Consider the following 19,569-nt stretch of genomic DNA (forward strand, 5'->3'; position numbering starts at 1 on the left):
GTGGCTTGGCTTTGTTGAGGGCAGCTTGGTGATGGGAAAGGACAAGATGACAGTAGTCAGGAGCCAGAGGTGCTGCCTAGGCCAGGTGGTGCCCTAGGCGACTGCCTTCTTTGCCTACTCCCATGCACTGGCCCTGGTCCAGGGTGCTGTAAAGCCAACAACCTGCTCCTTGGATCCCTCTCCCTCCTAGCTGGTTAAATCCTGTTGGGATGTGGTAGGAGTCCCTCTGAGGGAGGTTGTTAATTTGTTTCTCTTTCTCAAGGTTTTTAAAAGGAAGTTTTTAAAAGGAAGCCATTATTAGACCTCTATTGAAAAAGCTCTCCTTCAATTAAAAAAACCGTACCTAGCCAATTATTACCCTGTATCAAATTTACCATTCTTGAGAAAGGCAGCTGAGTGAACAGTGGCTAAGCAATTCCACGCTTTCCTGGATAAGACCTCCACACGTGATCTGGCTTCAGGACTGGTTTCAGGACTGAGACAGCACTTACTGCTGTGGTGGACAACCTCCAGCTTCAATTGGATCAAGGTGGTTGTGCACTGCTAATTTTATATTTTGGCAGTGTTTGACACAGTTCACCATTCGATCCTGGTCAATAGTCTGACCTCACTGGGGCTATGGAGTACTAACTTGAGGGGGTTTTCTTCACCCCCCCCCCCCGAGACGTTCTCAAAGGGTTGTCATCAGGGACAAAAGTTCTTCCAAGCGAGCACTAGATTGTGATGCTCCACAGGGTTCTATCTTGTCCCTGGTGTTGTTGGTAGATAGACAGACAGACAGACAGACAAATGACACCCAACTGTTCCTCCTGCTGGATAAGGAACCAGAGACAGCTCTTTTGGCCTTGAGCCAGTGCCTGGATGCTGTGTTTGGATGGTTCAGAGAGAACTGGTTGAAGCTGAATCCCTCAAGGACATAATTCATGGGCTCCCAGCTCTTGTTGGGGTCCAGCTGTCACCAGTGGAATCTATGAAGAGCTTGGGTATGGCTTGGTGTCTCACTTTCTCTAGACAAACAAATATCCACAGTGGCAAAGACTAGTTTTCTATCTTTGCCAGGCCTGTCAGCTGGCCCCTTACCAGTCTCAGTCAGGTCTGGCCATAGTGATTCATGCCATGGTCACCTCCACAGTAGACTATTGCAATTTGGCACAAGGTTGCCCTTGAAGATGCTCTGGAAGCTTCAGATTAGCCAGAATGAAGCTTCTAGGCTTTTGACTAGTGCATTGTGGTCAAACACACATAAAGCCAATACTTAGGAAGCTGCACTGGTTACCTGTTAGCTTCCAGATCAAATTGAAGATGTGGTCTTAACTTTTCAAGCCTTAAGTGGTCTGACACAATCATACCTGCAGGACTGCATCTCTGACGTCTCTGTGTTCCTCATCATGCAATCTTCTGGTGGTGGCCTTGAGTGACTCGCCTCTTTTCCACTAGAGCAGTGACCTTCTCTGGGGCGGCCCATCATGGTGGAATGCTCTATCAAAGGAGTCACGTGTCCTGTGGGACCTTGTTAGCCTGCAGGGCTTGCAAGACAGCTCTATCAGCATGCTCTTATTAGTTATTGTGTATGTTTTACAACTTTTGTTTCCACTGGATCATTTTATTGTTGGCTTGTTGGATGCTACTATGGTTTTTTAAAAATAGTTTTATATTGTTGATTTTAAATCACATTTTATTATATATTTATTATTCTTATTGCTTTTAATATTGTAAAGTATATTTTACTTGCTTTAAGCCACCCTGAGCCTCACTTGCTGAGGAAGTGGTGGGGTGCATATTTGATTAGATAAATACAGGGCTTTTTTTGTAGCAGGAACTCTTTTGCATATTAGGTCACACACCTCTATGGAGCCAATCCTCCAAGAGCTTACAGTAGACCATGTAAATAAGAGCCCGGTAAGCTCCTGAGTTAAAGCTCTTGAAGGATTGGCTACATGAGAGGGCTGTGGCCTAATATGCAAAGGAGTTCCTGCAACAAAAAAAGCCCTGGATAAATAAATAAACAAACCTACCTCATAAAGTGGTTGTAAGGATAAACTAGAGGAGGGTAGAACCACATATATCAATCCAAGATGCCTTGGAGGAAGGGAAGGATAAAAATATACCAAATAAACAGCTACTCTTTAAGTAGAGGTTTTTCTGGTTTGCAAATGTTTGTGTAAGGAGTAGTTTGAGTCATGTTTTGTGACAACCATATAGGAAATTCATCAATCTCTGCTTTTTGCATTCAACCAATGAAGAAAGCTATTGAAACAGGATGATTACTAGCTCCCTAATAATAATAATAATAAGTTGTATATGCATAAACATCTGTTTATGTGAAAAGCAACTGTGTATATGGAAACAGCTGTGATATTGCTGTGGTTGTGCAAACAGATGTGAAAACCGTAGCTTGTAAAATGTGCATGTGCAAATATACAACACTTAAGATTTATACGCTATGTCGTCTGTGCTCTCATTTTGAAACTGTTATGTAGAACACATTTTGAATGTTTGTAGTTTGTATATAACGTTGTGCGTTTTGTTACTTTGTCAAAATACACTATTTCTGTCTTTCTTTGCTAAATAAGTAAAAACATCAATTTTTAAAAGAAAATTTCATTTGAATCCCTGATTAATTTTTTTTTCAAAAGAGGGCTATTTTGGAGCTGAAACAAAAGTGACCAAACTCCAACCCCCATCAGTTCAACTTGCCTCTGCACCCCTCTTTTGCATCTTGTTTAGTAAATGGAGGTATTTGGATGTAGCCCCCTTTGAGGGTGGTAACTGAGCCACTTTATGAAAAAACAGCTGATTTTCATGCACTATGCCAGGACAGTGCTGTCTGAGTTGTGTAGGAATGGAATACAAAAGTTAGCAAAAAGGTACAAAAAGCAATAATCAACCAAAAAGGAGACTGCAACCAAGAAATCAGAAGGAGATTGAGACTGGGAAGGGCAGCCTTGAAGGAGCTAGGAAGCATCTTTAAATGTAAGGAAGTGTCAGTGGAGACCAAGATCAAGATAACTCACAAGATAATTCACAGCATGGTATTCTTCATCATTATACACAGGTGTGAAAGTTGGACAATGAAGAAAGCTGACAAAAGAAAACTGATTAATTCAAAATGTGATGTTAGAGGAGAGTTTTTCAGTAACCATGGACCACCAGATATACAAAGAAGTGGGTTCCAGATCAAACCAAGCCTCTCCCTAGAAGCTAAAATGACTAAACTGAGGGTTTCATACTTTGGTCACATCACAAGAAGACAAGACTCCCTGGAAAAGACAATAATGCTAGGAAAAGTTAAAGGCAGCAAGAAAAGAGGAAGACCCAACATGAGACGGATGGACTCAATCAAGGGAGCCATGGCTTTCAGACCTGAGCAAGGCTGCTAAGGATAAAACATTTTGGAAGTTGTTAATCTATAGGTCACAATAGGTCAGAGGCAACTTGATAGCACATGACACATAACACACACACTCACACACACGCACACACACAAAGAGTGAACATTTTGTCTCTGGCCTGCATTGCTTTGATCCACCCCAGTCTTGACTTCATGTGTATCAATATTTCTACCTTCTGCTGTCAGCTCCACAGTCATACCATCTTGTTCTCACCTTGCCTTTTCTTTATTTATGCATATGCTACAAAGGCTATACAGATTCTCAGCCCCCAACATTCTCAGGCTGTGTTTCCCTTATAATTATCTGGCTGATTAACCGGTTAAATCAGTGTGATTAGTTGACTAATTCCTCGAAAATAAAATAGAGCTTTGCCAAATGACTGTTTGGTGTTACTGGCATTCTTGCAAACGATCAGTGAGAGAATCCCCCAGTTCAGGTAACGCACTCAAGAAGGCATTTCCTTTCTCCCCCTTGCCCCTCAAAATTACATGAATAGACTTCCAAGAGGAACTTCTACCTTCATTAAATATCCAAAAAAAATATATTATCTCATGGTGAAACTGTTTTATTTACTGGAATTGCCTCATTAATCTCTTAATTGGTTAGAAGGAGACAGTTAATGGGCTAAAAAGGAGCTGTTATCAGCACTTCTGGGATGCCAGCCCAACACCCCCCCCCCACCCTGTGGTTCTCTGATTTGTACCCCTCCCAAATCCCAGCCTTTTTTGACCCTGCCCTGCTCCTTCACTGGCAGATGAATCAGTAGTTTTCCCTGGCTGCATTTTATTCTGGACCATTTGCCACAGTGATGGTGGATACCTCTAGTTTGTGAGTGGATTCTGGAAAGAGTCTACAAGGAATCTATATGCTGTTTGCCATGCCAGGAGTTGTTTCAGGACAGAATTCCCCAGTCTGGAATCCACTCTTTTGAGCTCAAACTTCAATATTGTCTCCTTCCAGCCCATCAAGGGCAACCAGGACAGCATTGTTATGCGAAAAGCACCAAGCCAGGCCATCTCTCTCCTCTAGAACCTCCAGCCACATTGTCAGGCCAATCCTCTCATCCCTCCAGATATGACTGCCGTAGGTGCGCAGAAACTGCAAGGGGAGTGCTGCTACCTGAAACTGTAGCGAAGTTTATTCCCAGTCCCTAGAGATATAAGGATGGGAAAGGGCTAGTGTGGCAGAGCCTTGGAACTCCCCTCTGCTCATAAAAGCAGTATAGTTATTCAGTATATACCTTCAGATGTAATACCTTCAATTATTTCCCCCTATGTATGACAGGAGGGAAATGAGGAAAGATGCTGATCTCCCGTTTCTCCATGTGTGCCCAAACAAAGCTAAGGGTAGCCACTCTGAGAAGTGGGGTTTTTTGTAAGTTGAAAGGTGATAAAATAAGTGTTTTAAATAAATGAATGGGACCATGGCTCTGGAACTAACATTTGCATGCCTGTCCACAACTCCTCCACAGAGGAATTCCTGGGTGCATGGGTAGGCAAGTTTGAGAAAACACCCCCTCCTCTCTTGAAACCAAGACCCTGACCACTACAGCCCCATTCCCTCAGTTGTAGCCAAGTCATAAACCTCAACCCCACCCCCGAGCTCTCCTCCAAGCCTCTTTTTAGGCAGCCTTCTTGCTCATCAGATATTCACTCACCATCCCTTCTCTCCATGCTGAGCTAGGCAACTTGGCTCATTACAGATTCAGGTCTTTCTTCCCTTGGCTAGGCTCAGCAGCCAGGTCTGAGCCCAGTTTATAATTCACAACTATATGATAACTGGGTGCAAGTCAGAGAGAGTGGAGGTGACAGGCAGGGCTTAGGGACTTCATTAGGCTCCCTTGATAGGGGACAGTCTTCCCACCCAGTTTTTAAGGGAATACACTCTACCTGCCCCCATTTTCGTCATACACCCAATGATATTCTTTCTTAGCTGAGGACAGCAATTTTCCTTACCTAGCCACAGAGCTGCTGCATTTTTCTTTAGACTTGACTTTTCTTTAGACCTAACTCTTTTGAATTTAGCCTAAGACCAGAGAAGAATTTTCGAGATGACCCAAAGTCCAGCAGCCAGATTGATTCTGCTTCACAGCCTTCCTAGGCAATCACAACCAACCACTATACCCCACAGTGTCCTTTGTAGGGCCTTTCAGGACCTTGGACAGGATCATCGAGGCAATAAGAAGTTTGTCTTGTGTGCTCTCAAGAATACATAGCTGCCTGCCTGTGATGGCGATTTTCACTCATTTTGAAATCATTACACTTTCAAAACACTTCGGACTAAAGTTGTAGTCATTTCTTGTTCATCTTCAGTTCTTTCTGTTTTGGCTTCAGGTCTGAGCACTGGCTGAAAGGAATGGATGTGACAGATCTTCCATCCCCAATCCCATGAACGTATATGAACATACGGAGCTGCCTTATACTGAATCAGACCCTCAGTCCATCAAAGTCATTATCGTCTACTCAGACTGGCAGTGGCTCTGCAGGGTCTCAAGCTGAGGTTTTTCACACCTACTTGCCTGGACCCTTTTTAGTTGGAAATGCTGGGGATTGAACCTGGGACCTTCTGCTTACCAAGCAGATGCTCTACCACTGAGCCACTGTCCCTCCCTAATTCCATAATTTAATTCCATACAGAATTAAAACAAAACACACATTGTGATGGGGGGGGGCAGTAAGGGGAGCAATATCTCGTTTCACTGAATGTCCTAGCTCTACAGAACCACAAGCATCCCACAAGATAGCCAAGCAATTCCTTAATACTTAACACTTCCTTTCTACAGAAAGCTGTTGCTCCTTTAGTTTTGTGAATATCTGGCCTTGCCTCACCTAGAGGAGCTAGTCCAGTTAGCAGTCCCATGTGGCTATTACTTTAAGGGGTTCATTCACCTGTCCCTATCTGGTATCCAGAAAGAAACCATGTATGTGATCCTGAATCTAGGGGAGAGCTCAGATCTTTCAGGCCTCCTCTTACATCAGAGAATTTGAATAATCGAATCTTCCAAGATAGTATAATTCACTGTCCATGTTTTCCTTTCCCTCTCCCATACAGACCAAATTGCCCCCGTAAAGGCAATCCTTCCCATTTAGAAAAGTAACCCATTCATCCAAACTTCTGGTTACCCAAACCAGTTCACAGTTCAGTCCCAGGGAACTGTTCTTATTCAGCTCCTTCTGCTCCCTCCCTTCTTTTCCCAGCTTGAATCAGGTTTCCCTCCCCACTTCAGGTTTTTTTTTTGGGGGGGGGGTCAGTTTTGTGGATAGTTGGAATGGTTGGGGGGGTTCGGGGTGGAGAATCGGCCCGCGTGTCCTACCTGCCAGCAGCTGCATCCAGGCACAGATCTTGTAGACCGTGGCCGTGTTGCAGAAGAAGAAGAGGGCAAAGCAAGTGATGCAGCCCAGGATCAGCACCATGGAGAGCAACACGAAGAAGGAGGCCGCTTTGAAGGCTCCGGAGGGGATGTTGCTGAACTCGGAGAAGGAGCCGTGGCACTTGATCTCCCGGTTGTTGCCGTCGTCGCCCGTGCAGTACTGGAAGAGGCCGAAGTAGCCCGGCTTGGGCGTGCTGACGCTGTCGCCGATCCAGTAGGGCTGGATGAAGACCACCACGTTGATGATGGCGAAGCAGATGGTGAAAATGGCCCAGAGCACGCCGATGGCCCGCGAGTTCCGCATATAGTTGTCATGGTACAGCTTGGAGGCCTCCTGCGACGGCAGCATCCTGCCGGGCAGCCCGGAGCGCGGAGCCCCCGGCGCGGCAGGGAGACGCAGAGAAGGGCTCACCGGCACAGGCGGCGGCAGCAGCACCAGCGCCGCCGGCGGCTCCTGCTCACAGGCAAAGGACTGGCCCCGGGAGCCCCGCGGCGCCGGCCGAGGGAAAACCCAAGGGGTGGCCGCCGAGAGGCCAGGCCATGGGGCAAAGCGGGGCGCGCGGCGGGGAGGGGCTAGCCCTAGACGCGCTCGCCAGCTCCCTGCAGCTGCGGTTGCAGCCGCGCCAGCCGCGACTCCATCTTGGCTGCTGCTGTCTCTTTGCTCCTGCCTGGCCCGAGCTCGTGCGCGAGGCGGGAGGCGCGGGCGCGAGAGCGAATAGCGAGGGAGGGGGGAGGAGGAGGGAGGGGGACCAGAGCCGCGGCGCGGCGGGGAGGAGGGAAGCGCCCAGGCAGCTACCCAAAGGGGAGGCAGGGATCGCCACGCACATGCGCCCGAACGCGCGGGTCAAGGCAGAGGGAGGCGGCCGGTTCTCCGCATGCGCCTGAGGAGGGGAGCGAGGCTGGGGAGCTGCCCCTCTCCCTTCCCTCTAATCTCCTCCTGGAATGTGTCTGAGGAACTGAGCCCCTCCTGAACCCCGGCTTCTAGGGACCAGCCCCAGAAGATAAGCCAAACTGACAACAAGAGCACTTTTGAGCATGTGTGGAGTGCGTTTTGCAATAGCCACCGCAGAAGGGCCTGCCAGAATCCATCCATCCATCCATCCTTCCTTCCTTCTCCTTCCTTCTCTAGCTAGCTAGCCTTCGTCCAAGGAGCTTAGGGGTGGTATACATGGCTATTCCCCATTGTGATCCTCACAACAACCCAGGGAGGGAGGTTAGACTGAGAGAGATGGACTGGCCCAAAGTCACCCAGTTGGCTTTATGTCTGAGAGGGAATTTGAACCTGAGTCTTCTAGATTCTAGTTCACGATGCCCATGGGTGCCATGATACCAGCCAACACCTTTTCTGGTACCCGCCATGTGTTTTAAGAAAGTGGGTGGGGACATGTGGGGCTTTGGCCCAGCAAGTCTTCTGATTGGCCATTGGTTGTGCAAATTTTTTATTGCTTCGACAGCAGATCGTCACTATGTGACTGAAGGTAACCTATAGCAGCCCTTTTATGGCAGGCTCTGCCTCCTGTGACAGCCACCATGCTGTGTCAGAAATCTAAAGGTGCCTGCAAGCTCAAAAATGTTGGGGACCCCTGTTCTAGTTTATCATGTTAATAACTACACTACTGGATCAAGTTTTCTGTTGGGTGCACTGCTGTTGCCTCCTACAACAACCCATGTGTGTGTGCACAAAGCTGGAGAACCACATGGAGGAATTCCCATAGATGCAGACCACACTCTTGCATGCAGCTCCTTGTACTAGGAATAAATGAGCCCTGCCCCCCCACCCCCCACTTTTCCTCCAACAGGTATGACCAAGCAAAATAAGGTTATGCAGATTGTGCCTGCATGGAAAGGCCTCTGCTTTGCATACAGAAGGTCCAGATTCAATTCTTGGCATCTCCATGGAGACAGAAAGTGATGTGAAAGACCTCTACCTGAGATCCCAGACAGCTGCTGCCAGTCATAGTAAACGATACTGACTTTGATAGATCAAGGATCTGACTCAGTATAAAGCAGCTTCATGTGTTCCTGAGCAAAATGGCATCAACAACAAACTCGGCAACCAGGGCTACCTGCCTAGAGTCAGTCACAATTCTCCAGGCCAACTTTATTGCTGCCAGACATAAGGACTGGTTTAGACTCTCTGACATTTGGTGTGCAGTCCTAGTTGGCCCCTCCCATCCAAACTCCCAATAATACATTCTATAGTCAGCTGAAGTGTGACCCAAGGAACAAAAACAATTCCTTTAACTGGCTCTGAACTGTATGCCCCTCAGTGCTCCAAACAGCCATTTAAACCTCAAATGATATTTTCTGTTTCACACAGTAATGTAAAATTTACTTAATTATGGTTGGCGATGGGTTTCATGATCTCAGAATGACATGTTGAGATTCAGCAGCATCATACAGGCTCATACGCCATTTCCAAAACTTGACACAAAAGACCAAGAATTCAGATGACAAAAAATAACAAGGACAGAACAGGAGCCAATGGCACACAGAAACTGAGAGGGTGGCCAGGGGTGGGGGGAGTCCTGGGGTAAACTGCTCCAATTGCCCTTCCCCAGGAGACACTTAATGACTTGTAGGCTGCTAATGATCAATGTGGTAGTAGAAGCTGCCATCAGGTCACATCTGATTTATGGCAACCCCATGGATTCTTCACGGGAACTAATGCTGAAATGTGGTTTGCCATTCCCAGCCTCTGCAATCAGGGGTAGCCAACTGTAGCTCCCCAGATGTTTTTTTGCCTACAACTCCCATCAGCCCCAGCCATTGGCCATGCTGGCTGGGGCTGATGGGAGTTGTAGGCAAAAAAACATCTGGAGAGCTACCGTTGGCCACCTCTGCTCTGCATCATGACCCTGGACCTTCTTGGTTGCCTCCCATCCAAATACTAACCAGGGCTAACCCTGTTTAGCTGAGATCAGATGCGATTGGACTAGCCTGGGCACCCATGTCAGAGCAATGATAAATATAGCCTTTTAAGTTTTTTAAACATTTTTCCTATAATCTTTGTGGTGTTTGCCTTTGGAACAAACCCTTATTCTCATACGAGATTAAGCAAAGATCTCAATCAGCCCCTTGGGCTTCATAGCAAAATCCCAGCCAAGTCATTGGACCACATCAGTCCTCCTATTCACAACTATATTCAATTGTTTCCAGGTCAGAAAGCCTGGAGTTTTTCAAAGGTGGGGGCCAGATTTTGGGAACATCCTCCATTGCATCAAGTCTGTGAATACCCAAAAGCATTTGTCCAACCTCTGATGGGGAAAGGGTGATAGACTAGGTGGACTTTGGACCAGATCCAGTAAAGCAGCTCTTAATATTCTTGAGCCACAGACATCAGTGTTCCCTCTAAGCTGAGTTAGTGTGAGCTAGTCCACAGGTTTTTTAAAGCTCACACATTTTTGTCTTAGCTCAGGAAGGATGACCCCAGAGCACACTAATTAATGCAGTAGCTCACAACTTTAAAGCCAGTAGCTCACAAAGTAGAATTTTTGCTCACAAGACTTTGCAGCTTAGAGGAATACTGGTGGACATCATATTTTTAAAAGCACCAAAACAGCCCCTACATCCTCTATTTCAGGGAAGAAAGATGGATCAGGATTAACATATATACATAGGAAGGGAAAAGACTACATAGCACCAGCACTCTGCCTCGAGGTAAGATGATCATTCACCCCACTAGACTAAGGTTCCCCCCAATTTTTGAGCCTGTGAACAATTCTGACCCAGGGTGATGGGCACCCCCACCAAATGGCCACCAGAAGAGGTGTAGCCAACTGCTGCCACAGGAGGCAGAACCACACATGGAAGGAAGCCCAGCAGCAGGAGAGAAAATGGGCAGTTTTTAAAATATTCTGGGAAAGCAGAGTGAGTGAGAGAGAATGAAACAAATATTGTGGTGGCAGCTGCCACTGAAACAATGCTGGTTTGTGTTACTTGTCAGATTGTCAGCGGCCAGTCAGAAGCCCTGCTGGGTATGGGCCCACCCACTTTCTGAAAACACCTGGTGGGCATCAGGGGTTTTTTTTGTAGCAAGAACTCCATTGCAAATTAGGCCACACACCCCTGAGGTAGCCAATCCTCCAAATCCTTACAGAGCTCTTAGGACAGGGCCTACTGTAAGCTCCAGGAGGATTGGCTAACTCAGGGGTGTGTGGCCTAATATGCAAAGGAATTCCTGCAACAAAAAAAGCCCTAGTGAGCACCAAGAAAAGTGTTAGCAGGCACAAATGTGAGTCAGAGGCCATGGTCTCTCAAAGATCCCCCATAACTACCCACTAAGGACAGTGCACTATGGGTAGTCATCTGCAATGGACTGTATTCAGCTCCTAGCAGTTAGCCAAATGTTGCTAGGAATGGGGAGTTTTATCTCAGAGACTAACACAGAGCCATGCATAAGGCTCTGAATGCACATTTCAAACATGCAGTAATAGGCAGGAAGACTACTGTCCCAGTCATCCCTCATTCCTGACCAGGCTTCACTACACTGAGAAAGCCAGGAAGGCAAAGGAAAAGCCATTTTCAGGAGGGTGGAAAAGGACAACACATCTTCCCAGCCACCATTACTGCAAAGCAGCCACATCACGTCCACAGCTGCAATCATGTCTATGCATATGAACTACTGCTGGCTCAGATGAAAGGAGGTTGTATCAATGGAGCCAGGGACTCATCAACAAGTCAATACATCGAGACTAGCTGCCAACTGGCCACATCCATTGTTTTTCCTTTCTTTTTGTTTTGCTAAAGTTTCCTAGAGGTGTCACAGGTAGTTAGCATCTGGACTCCAAATTGTCACATGGTAACAGAATCCCGGACTTCATTGGTCCTCAATTAGAACCAATCAATAGGGCTAAGATCAAATGTCCACTCCAATCAGGGCTACTACCCAATGGTCACTGCCCCTTTTTAGGGCTAACACCCGCAGGCACCATGTTGGGGATGTCTATACTAGACATTTGGATTGGAGAGGGCAAAAGGTAACTCCCTGAGATCCTGCAGGGGAATCCCTTGGTCATCCATCACCACCCTGCAGGAACTTCTCTATAAGAAAGCAGGGTGCCCTGGAACATCTCTGCATGCAAATACCTGCAAATGTCAAAGTTGTATTACCAACCCTTAAAGATGCACACCATTAAACCCTGCAGATAAGTTCTGAGAGGACCAGCAGGGTGCAAATATCCTTCTCAATCTGTAAACAAAGATCAGCAACCAAGGCCCCATATGCTGTCTCGATACTACACCAGATGGAAACCCAGGTTGGCAAAAGTCCAGAACAGCGACAGAAATCCAGGGTATATCTGAAGTTGGGAATGTGTCTTAACAACAACATTCCTTCCACAAAAAAGGAAAGGTAGAAACTGATTATAGATGGTTGGAGAAAGGCTAAAGAACCTATACCGCTTGCAGCTAACTGTCAGCAACTAGGGTTGCCAGCTGCCTGGAGAAAAATGTCCTATTCCTTTAATAGCTTAATAGGATGTTATTTACCAGGTGTTATTTATACCATAAAATTTGTCAGCTGCCTAATTTCACACACTAAGTCTCTGTTAAAGGGAGAAGATGTTATTTTCCTCTGGCCAGTTGGCAACAGAGATAATGACAGATTTTACTTACAAGGGACAGTCTGCATAAATTCCAGGCACAAGAGCCAGTTTGGTGTAGTGGTTAAGAGCTCAGACTCTAATCTGAGATGACTGGGATTGATTCCCCAGTCCACTGAGATGACTGGGTTTGATTCCCCACTCCTCCACTTCACATGTAGCTGCTGGGTGACTTTGGGCAAGCCACAGTTCTATCAGAGCTGTTCTTTCAAGAGTCATTATTGAAGAGCTCTCTCTCAGCCCCACCTACCTCAGAGTATCTGTTGTGGGGAGAGGAAGGAAAGGAGATTGAAAGCTTCTCTGAGACTCCCAAGTGAAGGGCAGGGTATAAATCAAATTATTCTCCTCCTCTTCTAATCTGGATAACTGGGTTTGATTCCCCACTCTTCCTCCACATGCAGCCAACTAAATGACCCTGGGCCAGTCACAGTCAGCCCCACCTACCCCACAAGGTGCCTGTTGTGGGGAAAGAAAGGGAAGGTGATTGTAAGCTGCTGTGAGACTCCTTAGGGTAGAAAAACCTGGGGTATATAACCAACTCTTCCCCCCCCCTCCTGCATTGGTGCTCAAAACTGACTGAAACTGATCCAGCAGACAAGACATTACTTAGTCTTCAACATATCAAACTCTGGATCCACCTGAACAGACACCACTGAAATCAGATACATACTCAATAATGTGCAGTGTGAAAATCAGTCTGTCTTCAAACTGGGCACAGGATGGTAATATCGTGCTGCCCCTTGTCTGCCATAACTTGTGTTAGTTAAACAAGCATCACAACACAAGGCAGACCAGATATAAATTACAAATACCTCAAACTGAGGATGATTTGAATCAGGTGTTCACACCTTTTTGAGCCTGGAGGCGCCTTTGGAATTCTGACACAGCACGGTGGGCACAGCCACAAAATGGCTGATGCAGAAGGTGGAGATGGCCCCAAAATGGCTGCCACACCTTACCTTTAGCCACACAGCAAAGATCCTTGTGCCATGGTTGCAGCTGCTGCCAAAACAATGTTTTGGGAATCTGCATAGCAAATCAAATCTTCACCGACGCGGGGATTCAGGGGTTGGCCTTGCAATGGCTTTCCTCTTTCCTTGAAGGTCGGGGACAGAGGGTCGCTATTGGGGACGAGCACACGCTTGATTGCGGAGTGCCTCAGGGTGCGGTTCTTTCCCTGATGTTATTTAACATCTATATGCACCCCCTCGCCCAGATTGCCTGAAGGTATGGGCTGGGTTGTCACCAGTATGCTGACGACACCCAGCTCTATCTGCTTATGGACGGCCGGCCGGTCTGTGCCCCAGAAAATCTGGACCGGGCGTTACAGGCCGTGGCTAGGTGGCTCAGGCTGAGTGGGCTGAGGCTAAATCCGGCGAAGACAGAGGTCCTTTGCTTGGGTCGTTGGGGTTCGGGAAGGGAAATCCCCCTGCCAGTTTTTGACGGTGCACCACTGATAGCGACGCATAGGGTCAAGAGCTTGGGGGTACTACTGGAGCCTTCCTTAATGATGGAGGCTCAGATAGCAGCCACTGCCAAGTCTGCATTTTTCCATCTTAGGCGGGCAAGGCAGCTGGCTCCCTTCCTGGAGCGTGACGATCTAGCAACAGTGATCCATGCAACGGTCACCTCGAGGTTGGACTACTGCAATGCCCTCTACATGGGGCTGCCCCTGTGCCAAACCCAGAAATTGCAGTTGGTGCAGAACGCCGCCGCCCGGTTGTTATTGGGACTTCCAAGACGGGAGCACATTCGGCCGGGACTTCGGGTTCTGCACTGGCTGCCAATACTTTATCGAGTTCGGTACAAGGTGCTGGTCATTACCTTTAAAGCCCTATATGGCCTAGGACCTGCCTACCTGAGGGACCGTCTCTCCCCACATGTTCCCCAGAGAGTACTGAGATCGGGAACTCAAAACCTCCTCCTCGTCCCCGGGCCAAAGGAAGCTCGTTTGAAATCTACTAGGGATAGGGCCTTCTCTGTGATGGCCCCTTCCTGGTGGAACCAGCTGCCGGAAGAGGTGAGGGCCCTGCGGGATCTTGCCCAATTCCGCAGGGCCTGTAAGACAGTCCTCTTCTGGCTGGCTTACAACTAACCGGCACTTGAAACTGAGTGTAGTTTTATAAGACTGCTGTATGTTTTTAATGTTTTAACTGTGTAAACTGTTTAAATTTTTATATTTTAATGTTAGATTTTATATGCTGAAAGCCGCCCTGAGCCACCTGGTGGGAAGGGCGGGATATAAATCACAAATAAACTAAAACTAAACTAAACTGGCAGTGGCAGTCAGAAGCCTTGCCATTCAAAAGCCCCATCTGGCTCTGCCCACTTTCTAAATATACTTGGTGAGCTCCAGAAAAGATGTTGGTGGGCATCCTGGCACCATGGGCACCACACTGGGGATCTCTGATCTGAATAACACAGTTAGCAGGAAAGCATCTTTAGGAAGCACACCAGGGCAGCAAGCTTTAATTGGCAAAGCTGTCTTATGCTGAGTAGTCAGAACATTCAGCATAGTATTTTCTGCTCTTAACAGGCAGAGGCTCTCTGGAGAGGCAGATCTTTCCCAGTCTGCTACCTAAACCTCATACACTGGAGGAATGGAACCTATGACCTTTCATATGAAAAAAGTCTGCCATTGAACACATGCTGAGATATAGCACTCTCTTTCCTTAGGCATGAGTTGGTCTCATATCCACAGAAAGAATCATACTCCTAGACCAAGAAGCCTGGTGGTCAACGAAAATGTTAATGAACACAGTTTTTGAGCTGTGAATGAAGTGCACATTTTGTTTCTTAGTTTTGCACCGGTTTGGGAGGGGCTGTGGCTCACTGGTAGAGCACCTCCTTAGCATGCAGGAGATTCTGGATTCAATGGCTGGCATCTCCAGTTAACAGGGTGTGGCAGTAGATGATGTGAAAGAACTCAGCCTAAGTTCTTGGACAGCCGCTGTCAATCTGAGTGGACAATACTGACTTTGATGGATCAAAGGTCTGATTCAGTGTAAGGCAGCTTCATGCGTGGTGTTTTACAGTAATATGAAATGGAAAACGTTGCTCTCCACAGCCAGTGTGGTGTAGTGATTTGAGTGTCAGACTAGGAACTGGGAGACCTAGGTTCAAATCCTGACTCTGCCACAGAAACCTGCTGGGTGACTTTGGGCCCCTCATTCCCTTTCTCTCAGCCTAACCTACTTTGCCAGGTTATTGTTGTCAGTTTAAAATATAAGAGAGCAGAGTCATATTGTCCACTGCCTTGGGTCCCACTGGGGAGAATATTTTCTTATACCTCCAGCATCTTGTGATTCAGTGAAAAGTCAGGTGATTAATTAATGTTCATTGCAATCCTAAGCAAAGTTACACCCTTCTAAGTCCATTGAAGTCAATTGGCTGGCATGCTCAAAATGTCTTCATGAAGCATCAGAACCACTTTACGTATTCACTCCTGTCCTGCAGAACTGGTCTTTAAAACAATTCAACAACCAGTAGCACGGCACAGACTAACAACAAAATCTGAGACCAGGTGAAAAAAACCCCCAAAACTGAGATCTGATTAATTCAAACTGCATAGCAATCTGAACCCATGTGGCTACTGGGATGCACATCAGTGACTGCAAAGAGTCATTTGGGAGTTGGAAACCCAAAACAGCTGTGTGACTGCTCTCAGAATGCCCGAGAGAGGGATTCTTTTTTAAAAGCTGATGGATTGGTTTAGCTACCCTTGCTGTCTTTTATTAGCTTCAAGTGTGGACTTTAGAGGACAGGTCCTGTATCTCAAGATGCATGGTAAGAATGACATATCAGTTCTAGACCAAGAAAAGATGTATATTTAAAAAAAACCCCACCTTTCTGGAAGCAAGTCAGCAAGTTGGCAAAATGGAAAGCATTGTGCGCTGCTGTTCACAGCAGAGCTGTGCACCTTTCAGCACTTATTGCAAGTGTCCAAAGAACTGCAGCACTTTCTAGCAGGCCTTAAGGAGGAAGAGATAAGACTCATAAAGCTTTGGCATATTTGGGCAATGCCAGAGGAATCCCGGAAGGTGAAGGAAGCGCTGAGCGGTATTTCCAAAAGTCAGGGGGTAGAGTCGAAGATGGCTCCTTGCTCCTCCTGATGACTAATAGGAGTGGAATAAAATGATGCCAGACAAGCAAGCTGTTCTTAATGCGGATGACATATGCTGGTCACAGGATTCAGCTCTTCCTGGGTCAGACTTTTGAGTTATGTTAGTACAAAATTTGGGCTTGCTTCTTTATTCGTTTATTGAAGTATTTGAAGCTCTGAATGAGGGAATGTTGGTGCAGCTGCTCTATGCATATGCAGCTATGCCCTTTGCTGCAAGGTTAGAAGAGCAGAAAACAAGAGACAGAAAGGCCAACCTAGTGTGTGTTTGTGTGTGCGATGCATCTGTGCTGGGCACAGAATGAACCACATGCAATCACACTTCAGCTTGCCTGGCTAACAAATGCATTATACTTGTTATTCTAGGCTGCAACACTGATAATGCCATCCTCAGCAAAGTGCTATCTTTGTATGGTGCGCAATTCCATTGGCTTAGCATGGTGTAACTCTGTGCAAGGTTGCACTGGCTGCAACATTTGTGTTAGCAGGGCTGGTCCTATGCTGTCTGGCACCCTAGGCAAGGTTAACTTCTGGTGCCCCCTCCCCCCCACACTGCTAACGTCACCAAGTCATATGGGGAGCATCCAATTTGATGTCCCCAGAAGGCCGGCGCCCTAGGCAATTGCCTAGTTTGCCTAGTGGCAGGGCTGGCCCTGCATGTTAGAATGCAAAATGGAAGAGGAAGCTGCCCTGAGTTCCTTGAAAGATGGTTGGGGGGAAAAGGCCTAAAAGTTGTTGTTTTTTAAGAGCACTTTATGGCACCTACAAGAGCCACCCATTTATTATGACCTCTTTTTGAGGCAGTCAATTTTTCAGATGTTTTGTTTTGTTTTTCAGGAGCCTGAAACCACATGAAGCCCTTGGGATGCCTTGTGCGGATGCAAAGGAAGAATAATTCTGAAAAGCCTCTGGAAGACCCCTGAGAAAGGGGAGGCAACCGAAATCGGGTGGGGGTGGGGTGGGGGGTGGAAGCAGGTTGGCACTTGGCAGTCTTCTCTCTATTGTAAGCTTTCATGTGCTAGAAGTACACTTCATCAGACAGTAGGATGGAAAAGTGTGCTTCTAGCGCAGGAAAGCTCACATTTCGAATAAAACTTTGTTGGTCTTAAAGGTGCTACTGGACTCTGCTTTGTTCTACTGCTTCACGGCTGCCCACCTGGATCTGCCAACCTATGTTCAGGATAGGAGACACACGAGGCAGCAAGCCCTAGGCTTGCATGGATCATAAGAAATGCTTTCTTGGGAGTAGTAAACCCAGTGGAATAAAACCAGGACTTTGCTCCTGAGATAGAACTAAGTCTTAACTGGTGCCGAGGTCTATTCTAGGGGTTTCCTCTCGAGAAAGCGTGCTTCAGGTGGGATCACTGTGCGGCTTTGGTTCTCATTCCCGTTTGAAAACCCTTCTTCTCTAGCCTTTTGCTCTGCAGAGGGCTGTCAGGGTACAACGTCCCTGCCGCAGGTTCAGAACGAGCCTATTCGGGAGAGGCGACAAGGCGAACGAAACAAAGGGAAGCAGGAGCGGGGGGGGGGGGGAGCCAGGAAACTGTGCTGGCCAGGACAGTCAGGGACGCGACCCCTCGAGCAGGTCGCGTTTCCCCAACCCCTGGCTCCGGAGGCACCCAAAACGAGGGAAACCCTTCCCAGGAGCTTGCGGCGGGAGCGGAGATCAGCCTGGCAAAAGAAGAGCGTGAATTCCAAGTGAGCGTCTCTGCTTAAGGGAAAAATAGAAAAACAGCCGTGGAACAGGCAGCTGAGAGCTTGGGGAACATCTTAACCAATCACCGCAGCGGAGACATAGCGAGGTATCTTCTGCAGCCAATCTCCACTCCTGATGCTTTTGGCACCGTCTCCTATTTCTGAGTGTAATTGGGAGTTTACCACCCGTGTCTAAAAGCTGGCCTTGGAGGAGCGCTGGGTGTGAGTGTGAAAGGGAGGGCCCGAGGCTGCGTGAGGGAAGGAGAAGAAAGGGGAGGAGCCTGTCCTGCTTCCACCCATCCTTGGCATGTTTCTTCCCCACTTAACGTGCAATCGTTCCTGCGGGTTTTGCTCAGTACAGCATCTGTCACATTTTGGAAACCGACGGCAGGTTGCTGTATTGGTCCCCAAAATAAAACTGGAAAACCAAAGCCACGTAACACCACTAATAAGGACCCGGCCAAAGTGACACAAAACTTTGCAAAACGGCTGGGGGATGGGCTTTTCAGAATGCTGAAGGTGGTCTGGGGCATTGCTGTTTGCAGCACGGAACATGCCTCTCAGTCAAACCAATTTGGACACAGAGGCATTTTTTGTTGATTCAGTAAGTTTCATCCCACCTCAGTCATCCAGCACTCATTAACATAAGAGAAGCCATGTTGGATCAGGCCAGTGGCCCATCCAGCCCTAACACTATCACACAGTGGTCAAAAAAAGGCAGGTGCCATCAGGAGTCCACCATTGGGGCAAGAATTCCAGAAGCCCTTCCACTGTTGCCCTTCTCCCAAGCACGGAGGCAAAAAATGCATTCAGCTTCTCAGCCATTTCCCTATCATTCTTCAGTAATCCTTTTACTCCTTGGTCATCCAAGGGCCCAACTGCCTCCCTGGCTGGTTTCCTGCTTCTAATGTATTTGAAGAAATTTTTATTATTGGTGGTTGCGTTTTTGCAATATGCTCCTCATAATTCCTTTTTGCCTGCCTGATCACAGACTTACATTTTATTTGCCACATAGTAACCTCACTGAGACTAGCTTTCCACCACCTAAAGGAATCCTTTATGCCTTTTACAACTTCCACTATTTTGTTTGTTAACCATGCAGGCCTGTTTCCATACCTATTTGTGCCTTTTCTAACCTGCGGTATATATTCTGAGTATATATTTTATCTGAGCTTCTAGGATTGTAGTTTTAGTCTCCAGGTAGGGCTGCCTGTCTCCAGGTGGGGCTGGAGATTTCCTGGAATGATAACTGATCTCCAGGCTACCGAGAGCAGTTCCCTTAGAGAAGATGGGTGCTTTGGAAGGTGGGCTTTATGGCAGTACACCCCACTACGGTACCTCCTTTTCCCAAATCCCAGCTTTCACCTCCGAGTCTCCAGGAATTTCCCA

At 47.2% G+C, this 19,569-nt stretch overlaps 1 protein-coding gene across 2 annotated transcripts in view; it reads right to left on the bottom strand.

The window, feature by feature from the left end:
* LHFPL4 (LHFPL tetraspan subfamily member 4) overlaps window positions 1–7,452 on the bottom strand; it is a 94,734-nt gene extending 87,282 nt beyond the window's left edge. Inside the window, exon 1 of one of the 2 annotated variants that reach the window (XM_060239330.1) lies at window positions 6,706–7,452. In XM_060239330.1, coding sequence (XP_060095313.1) covers window positions 6,706–7,111 — 406 coding nt within the window. In that variant the 5' untranslated portion in view covers window positions 7,112–7,452. The remainder of the gene's footprint in view (window positions 1–6,705) is intronic. The other variant, XM_060239329.1, reaches the window with a different exon arrangement.
* Window positions 7,453–19,569: the final 12,117 nt, after the last annotated feature.

Source organism: Heteronotia binoei, chromosome 5 (assembly GCF_032191835.1).
Source record: "Heteronotia binoei isolate CCM8104 ecotype False Entrance Well chromosome 5, APGP_CSIRO_Hbin_v1, whole genome shotgun sequence".
Taxonomy (NCBI): Eukaryota; Metazoa; Chordata; class Lepidosauria; order Squamata; family Gekkonidae; genus Heteronotia; species Heteronotia binoei.